The sequence below is a fragment of the Nyctibius grandis genome, chromosome 4 (genome assembly GCF_013368605.1).
Source record: "Nyctibius grandis isolate bNycGra1 chromosome 4, bNycGra1.pri, whole genome shotgun sequence".
NCBI lineage: Eukaryota > Metazoa > Chordata > Aves > Nyctibiiformes > Nyctibiidae > Nyctibius > Nyctibius grandis.
The window spans coordinates 68,394,912-68,414,108 of NC_090661.1; the positions used below are offsets into that span (position 1 = coordinate 68,394,912).

Below are 19,197 nucleotides of genomic sequence, written 5' to 3' on the forward strand. Positions count from 1 at the left end.
ACTATAATTATACGATAACATATCTTATAGAAGAAGGATACTGAGGACATTTTAGTTATGTCAGAGACTAGTCTGTCTTCCTAACACTATAAAAATAACATTTTTGAACCTGTTTGAACCTTGACTCTAAAAAGACTAAAAAAATCCCCTCCCCAAACTCCCAAAGACTATAGTTCATATATATTTTAAAGAAACAAAAGGAATATTCTGACTAGAGAAGTAGTACAGACTGTGTTTTGAATTTGAAGAGTACATGGTACTTCACTACAGTCTCACTTTATTAAAAGAGACTTAACATTATTTACTTAATACAGCTACAAATAGTCTTTTAAAAAAGTTACAGAAAAGGATGCAATTTATTTTTTTCATTTTCATTTCATGAAGCTCTGCGAGCTTCAGCGGTACAGGCAGTACCCGTATATGTTGTTTGTGTCAAGCAGGTGGGGTTAAGAGGAGTAGTGTTGGTTTGTTTGCTTTCCAAGACTACAAGTGAAGAAAAAATAATTTTAACAAGTAAAATTTAAAGTTATGGTAGTTAGCAGGGGAACTTGGGTTTTTAAATAGTTGTTTAACTGACCAACTCTGAAACTGAAAAAACCTACAAAAACTGCAATTAAAATCGACTAGAGCTGAATGATTTTCTCGGAGTGCCTACTTCCACCATTTGATATTTATTACCTTCCAAGTGTCCAATAAACGCTTCTTTAAAAAGGCAAGCTTGTACAGCTAATAGTTTGAACATCTACTAGCTCAAGCTCTCCAGAAAAAAATCATCTTTAAAGAAGCAGAGAAAGAGGAGCAGTGTTTAGAAGACTTCTGATCACCATGCTAGTGAAGGGTCTGGAGGGTCTGACCTATGAGGAACGGCTGAGGGAGCTGGGGGTGTTTAGCCTGGAGGAGGCTCAGAGGTGACCTTATTGCAGTCTACAACTACCTGAAGGGAGCTTGTAGTGGAGTGGGAGTCGGCCTCTTCTCCCAGGCAACTAGCGATAGGACAAGACGACACAGCCCCAAGCTTTGCCAGGGGAGGTTCAGGTTGGACATTAGGAAGCATTTCTTCTCAGAAAGGGTCATTAGACATTGCAACGGGCTGCCCAGGGAGGTGGTGGAGTCACCATCTCTGGAGGTGTTTAAGAAAAGACTGGACATGGCACTTAGTGCCATGGTCTAGTTGACAGGGTGGTGTCAGGGCAACGGTTGGACTTGATGATCCCAGAGGTCTCTTCCAGCCTGGTTGATTCTGTGATTCTGTGATCTGTCTTACAGTATAAACCCACAAAATAATTCACAAAATTCCATGATAACACAAAGAAGGCCCAAATACTGGCACTAATCAGAGCTGTCTGTCAGCAGCAGTATTGTGTTAGGCACAGAGTTGCTTGCTGACTATACTTCGAGGATAAAATTGAAGAGATACATAGGGTGTCTAAAAAGATGAGCTACAAACTGCATTAAAAATCGTGACAGACCGGAAAGGCATCAATCTTGTTAACTTTCTTCTTTAGTCGCTGCACACATACACTATTTCATCCTCTGATGCTGCTTAAAACCCTCCTGCCTAGTATATTTGTGAAATATCACAATGAGAGTCATGATTTTTCTGATAAAGATGATAATTGCCTAATTTAATTGGACTAGGAATCTGGAGTCAAGACTGGAGTTTTCTGTTAACGGAGCTCTGACTGACCACCTCACCCCGCACAAGTCGCTTTTCGTGTGCAAAACAATGTCTGGGAAAACAAACAAACAGTCACGACTTTTCATAGAATCACAGAATGGTTTGGGTTGGAAGATCATCTAGTTCCAACCCCCCTGCCACGGGCAGGGACACCTTCCACCAGACCAGGTTGCTCAAAGCCTCATCCAACCTGGCCTTGAACACTTAAACACTTTTGAAAGAGTGGTGACATTTGCAGTACCAGAATAGAAAAACTCCTTAAGAAAAACTCCACAGTTATAAAGCTACTACAGGACTGAAAACACTACACAGCGATTTTACCTCAAACCTAAGCCGAGCACCCACCCACGGTAAATCACGCACCCGGTGCCGCGCTGCGGGGGGTACCGCGGGTCACTGCCCGGCACGGAGCCCTGGATGCTAACAGGGCTGGAGGAAGGCAGGGTGTTCCCTCTCCAGGCGAAGCCGCGTCAGCTGCCTGGCACGGAGAAACCACTTCACGCAGCTTCGTGACAGCGATCGTCACTTTTTTCGTACGGCCACCAGCTCCTGTCACAGCTTCAATGGGCTTCTCCCTGTGGACACCTGTGGAGTGAATGAGCACGTCGCCCGCCGTGAGACTGGCCAGGGAGTCCTGGCTGAGGCTGGAGCTGCTTTCCGCGTCCATGAAGATCTTGCCACGCAGCTCTGGGAGTCCCAAAGCAGCGCCCTGACACAGGCACCGTCCCCGCGGGCCGGGCGCTGCAGCAGCATCCGCCCGCGCAGCCGCCCCACCGCCGGCCCCCGCGCAGAGAAAGCGGCCTGAGGGCTCCGGAGAATGTTACCCCCCCGGGTCCCGGGCACGCCTGCCCTGCCCGGCGGCCTGACGGACGGACGGACAGCCCCGCCGCGGCGCGGCCCGGCCCGGCCCGGCCCGGCTCGGCTCGGCTCGGCTCGGCCCGGCTCGGCCCGGCCCGCTCCCCGCCGCCCGCACCGGAAGCGCCCGCTGCTATGGCAACCGCGCCCTCCTGCATCTCCTTACGCCTGCGCACGGTCCGCTCCTCAATAGGGTCCGGAAGGAAACCTGCGCCCGAGCCCCGCCCGCTTCCGGTAGGGCAGCGCGGGGGGCCGATAAGAGCGCTGCGCTTCGGGGGAGGAGGGAGAAGCCGTCGGTGAGTCCGTGCTTGCTGATTCGCTGCGTGGCGAATCGGCGGGGACCGCCTCCTCCCGCGCGCTCCGGGCTCGTGGCGGTGCGGGTGAGTGTGCGCGCGCGGCGGCGCTCCTGAGGGGGCCGCTGCGGGCGGGCAGCCCGGCGAGGCCCCGCGGCGGCGCGGTACGGCCTGGCGGGTGGTGAGGGCGGCAGGCCAGGGTCAGCCGTCAGGTGCGGCCGTTCCCGGGAGAGGTGCCGCGGGGCGGGCGGCGCTGGGCAGGGCAGGAGGGGCGGAAAAGGCCTCGTGGGTGAAGATAAACCAGGAAACGTGTCGGGCGTTTTCGTGGTGCCGGGGCGTCTTGTCCTCCGCCCGGGTGGCGGGGAAGGGGCGCGCCCGGGTACCCGCTGGGTCTGTGGGGTTGGGGCTTGGCTTAGCGAGTGTCTTCCCGGGAAAAGGCACTCAAGGTGCCCTTGAAAGCAAGAACTGATGCATGTAAAGGGAGAAACAAATAATAATAAAAAAAAAAAACAAACACTAAAATCAAGGTGAAATTGGTTTATCTCTAGGTTAGGATCTTACTGTGTCACAAGTATCAGCCAGGCCCAGTCTAACTTAAACAGGAGATCACTTATAGTAAAATAATGTTTTTTCTCTCAGGACAGACCCCCTTGTGTGTGTTCAGTCTGTTCAAAGAGGCTCTTGGAGTGTCTGGTTTCAGGTTTACTATGTTCACTCACCTTTGGTGTTAGGAGACCCTTTCTACCAGTGCCCTTCTTTTCTCCAGAGCAGGGTCTGGCCTATGGCCACGAGATCACGAATTATCATAACCTGTGCACCAGGTACATCTTCTTATCCAGCCACCTTCTGACCAGTCCCTGTCTCATCTCACCACGTGCCTCTGAAGGCTGGCCGCAGTCTGCAGAGTGAGAAGAAAATGTTTCTGTAACCGCATTGCCAACACCAGTCTGAAGGAGAGTGTCTGAGCCCGCTCTGGGAGCGGGGAAAGCTGGGCTCTGCCTTCCCGGGTGGAGGGGCCGCAGCGGGACCCTCTCTGCTGCCTACCTGGGCTGGCGCTGGATGGAGGGTTACCCAGGTACACAGCACTGGGAGTTTGGTGTTAAATTGCCTCTTGCCCTGAATTTTACATGATTAGTTTAGCAGCCTACTGGTTTCGTAGGTAGTTGCAGCTTGATTGATTAGATTCAGTAAAAAAGCTCTTGAAATTAGTGAGGTTTTTTTATTTCTTTGACTTGATATTTTTATTCTTCTTTGGCCCTTTTACACACATGCAGAAACACTTGCGTGGTGTTCTGTGTGTACAATTGGGAACGAAGGTTTAAAAAAAAATTGCAGCCTTGTATGTATAGAGCAGGTCCTACCTACACCTAATTCAGATTGTTAATCAGGATAACAAGTGTGATGGATTTATGGTGTCTCTCCACAGACTCTTCCCCCAATAAAATGTAGCTCCTTGCAAAAAGGTTGAAAAAACCTCCCAGACCACAGAGCTTGATTAGTTTCCATGGGAAGGGATGGACTGTTGATTTAGGATTAGGTAATAGACACTAACGTTGATTACATCAGTGGAAAATACTTCCTCTCTGTAGTTTCCAGTGCATGTTTCACCTGTAAGAACTCCAGGCTGTGAACTGGAGACAGGCTTTTTGCACACACAGCAGTACAGCTATCATAATCAAAAGCTCTGTTGCAGTTATTAGTGCTTAGGAGCTGCGTTCATGAGCCCTCTTCTCCTGAAGGTCTGGAGGTACAGCTGGGGAAGCCGCATTCCCATGCATAAAAGTTTTAGGAGCGTTCTGGCTCCCATTCCTCCTCCTGTGGAAATGGATAGATGATTGTCCCAGGTTAGCTAGGAATCCTTAACCTAATCACTGGTTTTATTTAATAAATGAGCTTTAGCTTTTTAAAAAACGCTGTGACTCTGTATTGATTCCATGTTTCCATGGCAATGGGAGTGGCAGCTGCAGCAGAAGGCAATATTGGAGGCATTTTCCAGATCCTAAAACGGCTGGGAAGGATCTTGTGTAGAGAACAGGTCTCAACAGGCTAAAGCCTGTATTCTCTTTGGAAAGAGGATGGACAACCCATTGTGCCTGACTATGAGAAATGAAAACCTCAAGTTATCCTTAACTGCTAATTTTGCTCAGAGAGGCTTATCTTAAAACAATGTCTCTTTAGAACATCAAAACATATTTGGAAAAGCTTCAGGGCCCTTCGAGAAGGGTTCTTGCTGCTTTCCTGGTGAACCAGCACATCCAGACCATGTGGTCCTTGTTGCAGAGGTTTATTCAGAGATACCCGCTTCCTTCAGCGTGACATGTTTAAAAGTGCAGTGCTGAATTTCCAAACCACATTTAGCCCAGATGAAAGTAATCCAGGCTGTGCAGGCTTAAACCTGAAGCGTGCTGGAGTTGTTTCAGCGGCTATGTAAGAAGCTGTGTGGTGTGTTAGTCAAGGTGCCAAGCCTGGTAATGGGCTCTTTTCATTGCTTCTTTTTTTTTAGCTTGTTTCACAGGCTGGAGGGAAAGGGGCAAACAGCAAGAAAATTTGAAATGATACATTTACACCAGATATGCACGTTTCTGGGAACATTCAGGCAGCGCATTTTTAGATGTTAAGGCAACTGCCTGTGATTTATAGCTACTGAAGAGGTGCAGTAGAGCCATGTAATTTCACTGCCTGCTGTGTGGAAAGTGTAAAACACCTGTAGAGGGACAAGTGCTTCACACACTTAAAATCAGATAGGGCCATTGTGCTGATTTAAATCAGAGCTGTGGAACTGCAGTTCGGTAAATCTGTAATTTTAAGCTTGCCAAACTAGTCACAGAAGAATAAAAGATCCAGTTTGTTATAAACAAGTATAATGAAGCAATACTGAGTGTGAGGAAAGGGCACTGACAGTTGAAGCTTTTAGTTTTCTGTGCTTGGGAGAGGACGAAAGTCTTCCCTGTGGTTTTTAACTCTGTTTAATAATCTACTTAAACTGACTTTTTCTTCTAACAGGCTGAGAAATGAGCAAGTGTAGTTGCTATCCATTTTCACTAGTTGTTGTCCCAGGTGACAGTCATGTCCACCTTTCCTAAAACAAGTCAGAGGTTTACATTAACCTGAGTAATGCCTTGTTTCTTCTGAGCAGCCACATCCTGTAAGTTCTCCTTAAGAGTAACCTGTGTGACCTATGTCCAGTCCCTGAATTGACTTCCCGTGTAGTGGTAAAGCATATTTTAAGAGGCAGATGTTATAATGACTCTGCTGCTGGGAGGGGGTGTAGGGAGAGTGCATGCTTGTGAGAGCTTTGTACTGCTATTTTTAGTTGCTTCGTTTTCTTTCTGTTGTAGAAATAATTATTAATGTCTTTTTCTTCTTGTTTAGAAGGCTTCCTAACCCTATCCCCTCTGCCGAGGGACTGGAATAGTTTAAGTTTTCTGAAACATGAGTGTCTTCCTCAAAACTTGGCAAAGCATAATACAAGATTAATTATAAGTAGCCCTTGCTAAAGGGCTAAATGCACTTTTTTCACAAAGTGATTACACTTCTGTACTAATTTTTCTTCTGCAAGTTGATGTGCATTAAACTGAAGGATCTTGTTCTCATCAAGGTGTAATATTAGCTTGCATTATCATCTGTGATAGGTCTTAGATAATATGTAAATGAAGGGAAAAGGAAGACTAGCTTAGAGTATTCTTCTAGGAAACCTGCAGGGATGCTTTCAAGCCTTAACTTGTTTACCATGTTGGATTAGGAATGTGAGTCTTCCTTGAGGATGCTTGCTTAAATTCTGGGATCCTTGGCTGTTCATTCTTCCCTTTTTCTTTGTCTGCTTCACTTCCTTTAAGGCCATTCTCTTCTTCTATATTTTCTTGCATTTAACTCATTATATTCAATGACCAGAACATTTGCTTTAGTTTAAATGTCTGGTGAGAATGCAGCTACATAGAAACCAGGTGTCTGCTTCTCTGATGCAAGCTGGCTTATGCTGCATCTTTTCAGAGTGGCTACCATACTATGCCTGCCTTTCTTCCTTACTGTTTTTACAGATGTCATCTAAAGTCACTGAAACTATAAGGCTAGAAAATGTTATTGCTTGCTTCTCCCCCCACTCCTGCCCTTGTTTTAGTTTGAGAGTTTGAAAGCATTTATAAAGTGTCTTTTTTTAAAAAAAAAAAAGTCACTTTAACTGTTTGAAATGCTTAAAAAGTGCTTAAAGGACAACAGTTAACAGTGGATCTGGGAAGGTTTCATACTTGGAATTATCTTGGATGTTCTTTTAACTGAATACATTTCAAGTAGATAACTTTCCTTCAAGTGGATGGCTTGAAAGTTTGCTAGCAAAGTTGCATTTAAACACACCTCAGGGACGTATAAAATTCCATTCTGTTGTAAAATATTGCAGTTCATATGGATGCTTTTTGTGTTAAACTCGACTTTTATCTTCCACATAGGTGAGTGAATCACAGGTGGTAGAATATGGCTGGACAAATATCGGAATCGGATCAGATCAAGCAGGTAAGATGCTGTATTCATGAGTGGTGGCTTTGAAGATCTTGTATTACTTTGTTACATTTAAGTTACCATCTGAGTTAAGACTGGTTCTGTAGCAACCAAAATTTAAACATTTGACCATTGACAAACACAGTATAGTATCTGATTTGAGTACTAGCAGCATTTGGTGCTGAAATCTTCTGATAGTAATTTTTTCTAGTGACTTGTCCTTTAAATGTTAGTGTCACCAGATGGCCTGTGCAGCTGTGTGTAAGAAATTACACATGTAGAATTTTTTTAATACTCATTGTCTGTTCAATTTTTATTTATAGTTCAAGGAATTTCTTGGAACATACAATAAACTTACAGAAAACTGCTTCCTGGATTGCATAAAGGATTTCACTAGCAGAGAGGTTAAACCAGAAGAGGTAGGTAAATGTTTCCTCTGCTTTCAATGACCCTTTGGTAGAATTGCTGTGTAGCATTCAAATTTCAGAAGCAACTTAAGGCTTTGATCTTGCAACTAGCTAAAAAGCTAGTTAGCAGTCTTTTGTGGAGTATAGGTGTCTGGCTTCCAAGTGAAGAAGGCAGGGAAATAACTTGTCTGTAGTTTTGCTTCTCCAGATATGTGCAAAGGTGATGTCAAATACTTCTTTGCACCCTAACAGTCTCTTTACAAAAAGAAACCAACGCCAAGTGCTTTTGATGTGTTAGATCATCAGCTACACACAAACGATGGGCTGGGACCTCTTGAGGTTTTGTCATTGTCATCTTTTCAGTATGTACACACAGTGGGAATCTTCCAAATCTTGATGTGAGTACTGGCTGCTTATTGCAATGCTGTGTATTCCATTCTCTGAGCTACCAGTGGAGGTTCGTGTGCCTCAGGTTCTGATGGGTGGTATCTTTATGGACATGGAAATTGCCCACCTACAGCCTGCATCTTGTTCTTTGAAGGTAGAATCCTACTGAAATATTTGTTTACCTGCCTACATTCCCTGCATTGTAGTAAGTCACAGAAACATAGCCCTCCAAAGCTCTGGCTGGTAAATCCACTCCTCTGCATTGCAGGGAGCTCCGTCACATAGTCATCTGCAAAAAAGATTAAGCTCTCAATAAGGTTAGTTGCATGGTTTTTGCCTCTCTCCTGTTGAGAGGCTGTTCCAGAATCTCATAATTTTGTTGGTTAAAAGTGTAATAACCTTTGCTTGACTCTGCTGGCAGGGAAAAAGAAAAGCTTAAGTTTTAAACTAACCGTTGTTTTTGAGCATTTTCTGCATCCTTGGAGTTTAACTCCTCAGTGCAGGCAAAAATCATGTCTCCTCTCAGCTTTTCTGCTGCGCTAAACAAAGCTCTCAGCTTCCCAAGGCAGATTCCTTGTTTCCCTGATCATCTCTGCATCTGCTTTAGTGTAATTTTTATTGACTACAGGAGGTCGGAATTATTCTGGATAAAAGGTATTGTTACTGTCTTTTACCAGCTCATTTTGAATTCCTTGAGCAGTACAAGGAGTGTCAGTTAACAGGACAGAAGCATTAGCGGCACAACCTCTTTACTTTTTGGGGATGGTGTTTGATTTCCAGTAGAGGATTACACTACTTTCTTCTGCTACCCGAGGTGTTACTAGAATTTCTTTAAAAATAATGGTTCAGATAGTCTTTCATTAGAGACCTGGGATCCAAAACCAAAGAATGCTCACTGGAGGGGAATTAAACTTAGAGATTATTTAGATACAAAAAATATTGTTAGATTCTGATCTGTATCTTTTTGCTTCTGTGATCTGCAAAGGGGCCATGTCTGGCAGTACAGGAGCCATCTATTAATGATGGAGGCTAGGAAGAAACATTCTTACGGGAAGTTTTGCCCATAATTATCCATTACAGGGTTTTTTGCAGAGCATCTGGCTCTCACCCCTGCTGGAAACAGGACAGTGGTCTAGACTGACCACTGGTCTGATCTGGTATGGAAATTAAAGTTGTAGTTTCTTATTAAATAATTACGATTAATACCTCCATGACTCTCCTTTGAGATTCTACTTTTGGAAAAAAAAAAAAAGCTTCTGACCTCTCTCCCTACAGCACGTCTGCACTGCAAGTCTAGACTTCCTGGGGCACCATATCACAAATACCACCCCCTCTAGGAGAAGAGGCTTGGGGTAGTTCCAGAATTTGTTTCCTAGTCAGACTTAACTCCTGCTTAATGGGTTTTGCTGTAGCTGATGCCAAGTCAAGGAGAGAGAAGGGCCGGGCAGTGGGTGGTGCGCGTAGCTGCGTGGGGTTTTTTGGTCTTGTTCATTTTCAGCCCCTCTGCTTTTCACATCCCTTTATACTGAACAGAATCGAAGCAATTTCTGGTTCTCTAGTAGTCATGCAAAGTGGTCATCTTTTCTTTCTATTTAAAATTAATTTTTACAGTGATGGCAAGGTTTAGAACCATGATACAGAATATCCAATTGGTAGAACTGTTGCTCAGAAATAGATCTCATAACTCTTTCTCTACACTTGAAGAAAGAAAAAGAAACCCTCTAAATTTAAAAAATAACACCATATATGGAATAAGCTATGGTATTTCTTTCCCTGTCCAGCTGACTGATAGAACTTCAGAGGGTAATGGTGGTTGCTTTGTGAAGGTTAACCAACCAAGCACGTACAGGAAGACTGATAAGAGCTAATATGAACAAGGTCAAAAAAAGGTTAAAGTGAGCTAGCACGCAGTAGACCGTACCTGGCTGTCAAAAATAGTATGTATTTGTAAACAGAATTAAAAAAAAAAGAAGATAGATTTTAATAGATTTAGTATTTATTACAAAATAAAATGCTTTATAGAATTTAATTTCACAAGAGGAGCCCAAGGATGAAACAGTAATATCTCCTAGATTTGAGATGTTTTCTGTGAAGACTTTCATATGAGAATGAGTATTAAAAGATGTTTCAGACTTCCCTCAAAAACTAAACTTCACATTTTCCACTGCACAGAGAGGCCACGCACAATTAGGCCCTCATCTTGAGGCTTAGCACAGAATATGAGATACAGTCACCTAATTGTTTATCCCTGTATATGATTATATTTTGGGTCCTGTTTGGGGAAGTGTTTTAATTCCTGTTTGAAGCCTTCTGTTTCCCTCTTCCTCTAGATCACTTGCGCAGACCACTGCCTACAGAAGTATTTAAAAATGACACAAAGGATCTCCATGAGATTTCAGGAGTACCATATTCAGCAGAACGAAGCTCTGGCAGCTAAAGCAGGACTGCTTGGCCAACCTCGTTAGACAAGAGCACTCTGTTCAGACTTTATGAGCAGTGCCAAGGTTCACTCATCCAGAACATTTGGATTTTCTACTGTCAGGATGTCTGTCCAGCAACTCAGAAGAGAGTTCTAGATGCTGTTCAGACAGTGGAAACCATGAAGGGTTAAACAAAGAGTTAGTCATGGTGGACTGGCAATGGAGTCTGTTTCTGAGGTCCTTTTCACTCTACAGTGGAGTAATATTGATGATACAAACTTTTCCAGGGCCCACAGACTGGTATGTTTAAATGTAAAGGGTGGTGGGAGGGTTATACTTCCTTTCTGCTAGGACTGGTTCAGATTAAAAAAAAAAGAGTGTAATATGGGAAATACACTTTTTTATTTAATTAAAGAAAAATAAATGGGAACTGTACACTTGTATGTATGTTCTTTCCACAGATACCTTTTTAGGACATTACTTGAGAGCAGTGTTTTGTTTGCTGTGGTCTCATTCCTCCTTGGCTACTATAGAGTTCTGTTCATTCATTGCTGCTTTAAGTTGCTGATTAACAGAATTAGGGACTTTGTTTCAGCAGCTGGGGATTTGTGAATGTGTTATTTCTCTTAATTTGGGAAGAACTCCTCTTGAGCTACCCTCACAGAGCCTTGTGATCATTCTGACTCTCCTGGAGTGCTGAACAGTGATTATTAGAGCATCAAGCCAAGGGTGGTTATAAATGGCAGACAGCTGCTGTTAACTAATGAGTTCAGGTAGGCAGGGATGCTCTGCCAGCATGTCCTGAGGTTATGTTTGCCTCGTGCTTCACCAGGTCATTTACAAGGGACACGAGTGTGTCACTAGCAGCACCCATGCCCAAGGCAACTTCCAGGCACTCCTTGTTTCACTCGGGGAACCCCAGGGGTTCTCCAGACCCAGCTTCCTTGCCTGACTCAAGCATGATGCACTCTAAGCACTGAGCTTGCTGGCAGTTTTCTCCTTTAGACGTGTAAATGCCAACAGAAAGTACAAGGTATGCACACAACGGTGGCTTTTTTGCTGCTGGATGAGTACAGAGAGAAGCTTGTGGAAGGTGGCTGTTCCGATGTTGGGGTTTTGGTTTAGAAAAAACACCAGTCCTTTGAAAGGATCTTTACAGTAGAACGAGAGCCAACAGGCACATTTTACTTTAGTTCTACCTAGTAAAATACAGTAACAAAAGGAACTGAACATCAGGATTACCATATCAATTTTGAGATTTCAAGCGATGAAGACTGAAACAAAGCTATTTCACGTCAGCTGCCAGGTTCTGTTCTTGGGTAGAAAGGCAACAATAAGGAACAAATGGCAGGAAGCCTGCCCACATGCTTTTTTGTTGTTACCTTCTCTGTTGCTTTTTATTTCCAGCAGCAGTTTGAAAGAATGATTTCCTGCCTGTTATTTTTTCTTTACTACTCAAACTCTCAGCTCTCCAGGCTGTGGATTACTAGGCCCTGACTGTGGCACAGTACAGCTGCCGTGTGCACTGGACACTGCTCTACTTCTCTGCCCCAGTTCTCCACAGAAATCTGTTCATAGGCCTTTCAAAGGTGGAAGAAACAAGTATGTTCCTACAGTCTCATGTACATGTGTTTTGTAGTAGCCCTGTCACAGCTCTTTCCTACTTAGCCTGTGCCTTGTTACCTTGGAGATGGCTAAGAGCTCACTCTAAAACACTAAAGGCTAAAAAAGAGTCCAAATAAGGCAGCAAGTCTCCCATGTCCTGTTTTTTCAAAGGAATAACAGGCTAATAATGTCTAGATTGTTTGCTACAATTAGGCCACAAATGTTATAGCCAATTAGAAATAATATATTCATAGTAAAGATTTAAGGCTTTCTTTAAAACAGTCTTCTTGTTAAACATTTGAAAGTACTGCGTGATTGAAATTATCACATTTTTCCACTGTATCTTAGTGTGCAAAGAGAACAGTTGCTCAGAAAAGTGACTGAAGAGTTAAAGTGACAGGACTGGAGGATGTTCATTTCTTCTGGGAAAAGCTCCTTGGGACTGAAGTGAAGGAGGATTAAAAAAAAAAATCACAGGTTTCCCTCATATTTCAGTGTTTGGGCATTTGGGGGTAGGAAGATGTTTAAATATTTAAGACAGATTTACTGTACTAAAGGTTAAGCAAGTGTTAGAGGGACTTAGTTAATAAATTACTCACTTTCAGGTTCCCCAGTTTCCTTTTACTCCTGTTTTAAAGCTGCTTTAACCCACTGTTATCCAGGGAAAACACGTATTCTTAAAATCTAACAGATGTCACATTCTTCTGCCTCTCCCCATGCTCACTAAACAAACAGGTGGGATGAACAGTGGCACTGGAAGTATGAGCATCGGGTCGATAGCTGCTACCCTGATAGGACGCTGGCCAGACAAAAACTTTTGACTTCCACAGAAGCAGCGTGCTTACAGCGACTGTAGTTTGGTCACTGATGTGCCTGTTAATTATGACTATTTCAGAGCTAATCAGAGTGGAAAATAAGTCACAATGCTACTGCACAAAGATGCAGGTAAGGATGGAGTCGCTGGCTCGCTCTTTTGGATAACCAGTTTTGTCCTAGCGCTGTTTCACTCAAAAAATGTTGCCATCTTTCAATCGAGGTGACTGACTGAAGAAAGATGATACAAATCTATTTTAGCTTGGAAATAAAGCGCATCCATGTAACTAAAGCATCCAGGTGGTGCAGAAAGCAACAGTGAAAATTTTCTTAAAAGGTTAACTTGTTTTGCAGAGCTTTGACTTACCTTTGCTTCCTTGAGGAGTTAGTGTGTCCCAGTAGCTGGCTCAAATCAAGTTACTTAATAGCACCCTGTAAGATTTTGCTAACAGCAGTTGTGGGTTGAGAATGATCCTTGTCACTGAAAGTGTTTCAGTGGCTCTCATCCATGTTTTATCCACATATATCAGCAAAGTGTTGCAGCTGGTCTTTCCTCCTTGGGGCAAGATCTCCCAAAACCCAATTCTCAAAAATATTTAACTGCAAATGCAAGAATTGTTATTTCTACAGTGCCTGGATGGATGTCCACTGTGACAGCTGGGAATGTCTACAAAGGCAGGCTGGGCCATGTGTTTTCTCTCCCAGCTGAGTATTCTAACCTCCATGACATACCTTAATCAGGAGTGTTTTCCATCCCTTCTCTCAAATATCTTCAAGTTTGCATGGCATAATCAAATGCACAGCCAAAATGAGAATAAAAATAAGAATACAGCTTAGTCTTGATTCTAACTGAAAAGCAACAGTATTTAAGATAAGGTGTGTGGAGAGTAGGTGAATCCCCTTCACGAGGTGTATTAGGTTAGGTGCAGGAATGGAACCAGTTCTAACGGAAGGAGGAGCAAAGGGTGCAAAACGGAGTGCTGCTGAGGAAGGAGTACTGAGAAAGCTGTGAACAAAGTGAGCCAGAGTGGAGGTGGGAGGGGAGAGCAGGCAACAGCAGTGCAGCCTGCCAAAAAAACTGGCTGGATGAAATGGAGCTAGTGAAGGGACACTAGTTTGGAGGTGATGTTCATTGCAGCAGATCCTTCCTTCTGAAATGAGTGTCTTGAACCAAAAGCAGAGCGATCAGATCAATCATCTGGAAGATTATAATAGAGGTTCCTTGAATTCTCTCAAGGACAGGAGCAAAGCTTCATTTCTGTAACCCCTGCTGAGAGCTTCAACTAACTGAGCTCTGTTGGAAGGCAGGGAAAGGCTGCTACTGCCATTTTCTGTAAGGGAAGTGTGGGTTAAATACCTAATGCCCAGATACAGATTGTGGCTGTGATTTCAGTGCAAGGAGGCATTCCTCTATGCTCTTAAATACCTCACTCTGAGAACTGGAGTTTAAGCAACAGCTTTTTTTTTTTTTTTTTTTTTTTTAAGCAGTATCTATTAGCTAGGTTAGGAAGCCAGCACACAGCATTTGAGGAATCTAGTTCAAATCTTGGGAAGTCCATTAAGCTCAGCTCCAAAATTTCTTGAATGAGTCTGGCCCAAACTCTAAAACCTGTAAAAGCAATTACAGCTTGCGGCACCTTAACTTGCATCGTGCTTGCACCTTAAGTTTCAAGAAGACATCATTAAAAGAATTCTAAATAAAGTTACAATTCTTCTAAATATTAATTTTTTAAAAATTATGTTTTACCTTAACTTCATGCTCCTTAGCATTTTGGTGTTAGGTTCTTTCTGTAAACACCAACAGGGAACATTCAACATTCAAGCTTTAGTAGTTCAGCACTGTAAAATGATGGTCAAGTCTCTTTTCCCAGGATTTCTCACATACAGCAACAGATCTAACTGAAAAGCAGGTGAAAGACCCTAAATCACTCTTAGGATAAAAAAAAAAAATTGTCTACACTTATACAATGCTTGAATGGACTATGGCTGGTTAAAATTTTTTATTCTGTAACTCCTTTAATCTGAGGGAAAGTGAGAGGACTGCTGAGGGAGCGGAGCTTACTGGGTAAATAAGGTACTGTACTTGATGTATCGTTTGTTTATGTAATGTGAAGGGGAGCTTATCTAAATTTCAAATAATGAAAGCAGAAATGCAGTTGGTGGCTATTTCTGTATTTCACAGATCCTGCCCTTACTAGGATAGGGAATTAGGGACCCTCTGCCCGAACACCTGTGGGACTGCGGTGCCTGCTGCTGCCCCGGGGCCCAGCCGGGAGCCCTGGTTTGAGCCCTGGCCGAGAGAAGAGGGTTTGGAGCCTCCTTCGCAGCAAGGCTCGCTCCAGCCACCCCAGCGGTGGGAAGGGGCTGTGGCCGCATGTCCTGGCGCGTGTTTGCTGTGGGGCCTGCGCAGATCTCTGCCAGAAAGTGCCTCTGTGCCCCACGGACACACGGATCCCCCGGGGACGGCGCCGGGGCCTGAGGAGAAGAGCCGGGGGCCTTCAGTCCTGCCACCTCCTCCCCCGGGGCCCACCGGCTCTTACAGCCCTTCGCGGGGGGCCCGTCCCCTCAGCGGGGAGCGCGGCGGCCTGGCCTGGGCCGGCCGCTGAGGCGGGAGAGCGCAGCCCGCCGCCCCCTGCCCGCCGCAGCGGCGGGTCCCAGCGCGACGGCGGCGAGAGCGGCCGGTTGTGCGCCCCCGCCTCAGGGCAGCGCGCCCCGGGCGGCCGCCGCCCCCGAGCTCCCGCCCCTCCATTCCGGGGCGGCGGCGGCGCTGGCCCTCGGGACGCCGCCTGGGCAGGAGCCGCGGTGGCGGAGCGGCGGCTGAGGGACGGCCTGGGGCCGGGCGGGCCCTCGGTCGCTCGCCCCTCACGCGTGGGGGAGCCGCGGCGCCCACCCGAGCGGAGCTGCGGCCCCCCGTGGGTGCCCCGGGGCAGGGAGGGTCCTGCAGCCCGTGTGTGTGGAGGAAAGAAAAAACCCAGCAGGTTTCTTACAGGTTTTTAAGGGCTGGAGCCACCGCCGTGACAAGGCCATAAACTGAAATAAAGGAGGAAAAAGAACGAAGAGTGTTAAAAACAATCGTGAGACCCGACCTAGTGCAGGCAGTCGGGGACTCGACTGTAAAAAGCAGCCCTCCATGGAGACGGTGCTGGGATGGCACACGATAGTCACTTGCAGGGTGGGAAGCAGCACGTAAACTGGAGGAATCAATGGTTTGGGGTTTTTTTCTTCCTTTTTCTTTTCCCCCCCCCCTTTTAAATAGCTTTAAACCTTACCCATTCCTAAGGGGAGTAATGAATGAGCATCAAGAGATACAGTTCTAAGCTGCACATATATGTAAACAAGCAGCTTGTTGAAAAAACCCCACCCTTGTGCAATATAACAAAGTATTTCATACAAATTCTGCATCCTACCCCTCCTTACCTAAGGCATCACGGCAAATTAGGTCAAGCTGTACCCAGCTGAGGGATTAGAGGAGGAGGAGTTTGGAAATAGCTGAAGACACTGACAGGGCTGGAATGGAAACATGGGGTTACTGTGAAGAGCAGAGAAATACAGCGACATCGCCAATAACACCTGACTGTGTCCCTCACCAACAGGCTCAGAGTGAGAGTTAAGCAAACAGGCTGCTGATAAACAACCTGCAGGTTTTCACAGCTGTAACAGAGCTCTAGTGCTGATTTTCTTTGCTGGGAAGCAATGAAACAGAAAGAAAGTGTCACAATGCTTCTGTGGGGTTTTTTTTTTAGGTTCCTTACATCTCCAGAGGTAGTCTTTATCCTGCACATTGTACCAAATAAAAAAATCCCAAGCACAGAGAAGCAAAAATAACCAAGATTTTACTGCACAATAGCTGCAAAACGCAGGGGCGCAGTGAAGTAAACAGCTTGACATGCTTTTGTTAACACAACTCATCTTTTGTTTCAGCTGGGTGAGCTGTACCGGTGAATTAAAGCCAAGTGTCATAGAGCAGACACTTTTTTACCTTTGAAAACTCGTGGTGTAGGATAAGCAACAGCATAAAGGTACTAAGTGATACGAACAGCAGTTGCAGACCTGAAGCAGAACCAACCAGCACAGCCCTGCTCCAAAACAGAAAGTAGGATTTCTCTGCAAATGGGAAGGAACAGGAATAGCAACATAAATGGGGCTGAGATAATTCAAAACAAAGAGGAAGCCAGGACAGTCCTGTTCATAGAAAGGGTGAGAAACAGCCTCCTTTCACAATTAAGATTGTCTCATCTTTTCAGTTTTCTTTAAATGACAACACAGTATTTGTCACTGGGCTGCAACTAATCACAAAATCCACCACTCAACTGCATTAAAAGCAGCATGTATTCAGACCGATAACACTGTAACACGAAAAATTGAATTTACATATTCCTCCAAAGCAATGGACGAGACTAATAAATGCTTGTGGAATCTGAGGACCTCACAGATTTCCAAAGCAAACAAAAACCCCCCAATAAATACCAGCTACTTAGTGGTAACTAATAAAGGTAAATGATTTTAAACTCTCCCAGAGAACTCTTAAAAAAAATCATCCTATTTGGTGGAAGAAAATATGGTAGAATGACCGATTTTCTCAAAATTTGAGGGCAATAGCTTGATAAATAGTGTTAGCTAATTATAAAATGTCTTTTTCCTAAGCCCTGGAATTACAGTGAGTCAGTCTCTGGCAACATCCCCATTGGTTCCACTGGCTTTGTTACGTTCCTTACATCTCCAGAGGTAGTCTTTATCCTGCACATTGAAGCAAATAATAAAATCCCAAGCACAGAGAAGTAAAAATAACCAATACTTTAGTGCACATTAGCTGTAAAACGCAACAGCACGGTGAAGTAAACAGCTTGACATACTTTTGTTAACACACTCATCTTTTGTTTCAGCTTGTAAATGTCTTCTGGTTCATCTGTTAGATTTGTTTCAAGCGATCAAACCAAACACATTCGTTTCTTAAAAACAGCATTTCTTAGACTTACTGCTGTAAAAGAATTCCAGTAAATGCTGCCCAGAAAACCCATTTGGCCACCTTAGCTATCTGAGAATATTGTTAATGGGGAAAAGAAGAACATTTTATAAGAATATTCTTTTTTTTTTTTTTTTTAATGTGAAATTCTACCTGGTTGACAAACCTATCTGGAAAGAGAAGGCGCTCTCAAGAGTGGATAGTCTGACTGAGACACAGGAGCTGACAATCCTGCCATTCAGATTCCCTTCCCAGCTCCCCATCAAAGCCATCCTGGGTAATTTTGGTAGCCAGTACTATGTGCTTCCCTACACATAAAATAAGAAATTTTCAAAATGGATACATATTCTATCTAGATTATTCTAATACTGCACCTTTAAAAAAAATTAGATTCAAGTGGAACTTGTGCAAAATACCACAAACATTGAAGAAGTGATTTAATCACCTTTTATCTTCTACTGCTGTCCTTCAAATTAAAGGTCTTTGCAGCTCCCCGTGAAGGTCGGATGCATTATGCTTCATGAAGATACACGCTTTTATTTGCCCTTGTTATGCTTTTCTTTCACTTACTAATTACTACTGTAAATCGGTTTAACCTCTGTTGAAATAATGGCTTATTATTGTTCCGACATCATTGCTTCTCCTGCCTGATCTGTTCAAACCGATTGAGCAAGAGGTTTCTCAAACACAAGAAATCTGATGGAGGAGCCAGAAACAAGTGATTTAACTGGGTGTCACTAAACTTAGAAAATAAAAACTCATTAGTATACATGTAGCTGGTATACTTTATGGAAAGTAAAAACTAAACCAAGTAGGGAAGTGAACCTTTTCTTACCTTATGTCTTTGCATGCAAATGTTTCAAGTTTTTTCCAACTTTCAGATAGATGCTTATACAAAAATAATAAATAGGCCAGAAATCTGACAGTTCTTCATATCAATTGCAGGAGGTGGGGGGCAGAGTCTGAATTCTCTTACAGCCCTGTGCTTTTTAACAGTTTTAACAGTGTTTGATCCCACAATCTTGTTTTTTTTTTTACCTCCTAACTAAGCTTGAAATACCACGTATCATTTTGAGAAAAACTGTAAAAGATAAGAAGGCAGGAGAACAGTGTGAAGCCTGCCAAGAGGGTGCTTTATTTTTGATTGCTCTTGCAAACACGATACCTAATCTCTTATTAATAAAAAAAAATCCCAATTCAGTATAATCATAATTACTGCGTCCTCAACAGCATAAACTTTCATTCAAGGCATTGGAAGACACTTTAGAATTTATTTTATGTCACC

The 19,197-nt window shown here is 44.0% G+C and overlaps 2 protein-coding genes across 4 annotated transcripts in view; one reads left to right on the top strand and one right to left on the bottom strand.

Moving 5' to 3' along the window:
* Positions 1 to 2,345, bottom strand: part of KIAA0586 (KIAA0586 ortholog) — a 79,243-nt gene extending 76,898 nt beyond the window's left edge. The window contains 1 exon segment of the mRNA XM_068398218.1: positions 2,042 to 2,345. Coding sequence (XP_068254319.1) covers positions 2,042 to 2,345 — 304 coding nt within the window.
* A 470-nt stretch (positions 2,346 to 2,815) lies between these two features.
* On the top strand, positions 2,816 to 10,966 carry TIMM9 (translocase of inner mitochondrial membrane 9). 3 transcript variants are annotated; one of them, XM_068399092.1, is made up of 4 exons: positions 2,816 to 2,913; positions 7,269 to 7,332; positions 7,641 to 7,736; positions 10,442 to 10,966. In XM_068399092.1, the coding sequence occupies exons 2-4, from the start codon at positions 7,294 to 7,296 to the stop codon at positions 10,574 to 10,576; spliced, it is 270 nt and encodes an 89-aa protein (XP_068255193.1). In that variant the 5' UTR covers positions 2,816 to 2,913; positions 7,269 to 7,293; the 3' UTR covers positions 10,577 to 10,966. The 3 variants fall into 3 exon arrangements, with proteins under 3 accessions (XP_068255193.1, XP_068255194.1, XP_068255195.1); XM_068399093.1 differs by having other exon boundaries at positions 2,913 to 2,990; XM_068399094.1 differs by lacking the exon at positions 2,816 to 2,913 and adding an exon at positions 3,735 to 3,901.
* The last annotated feature ends 8,231 nt before the right edge of the window (positions 10,967 to 19,197 follow it).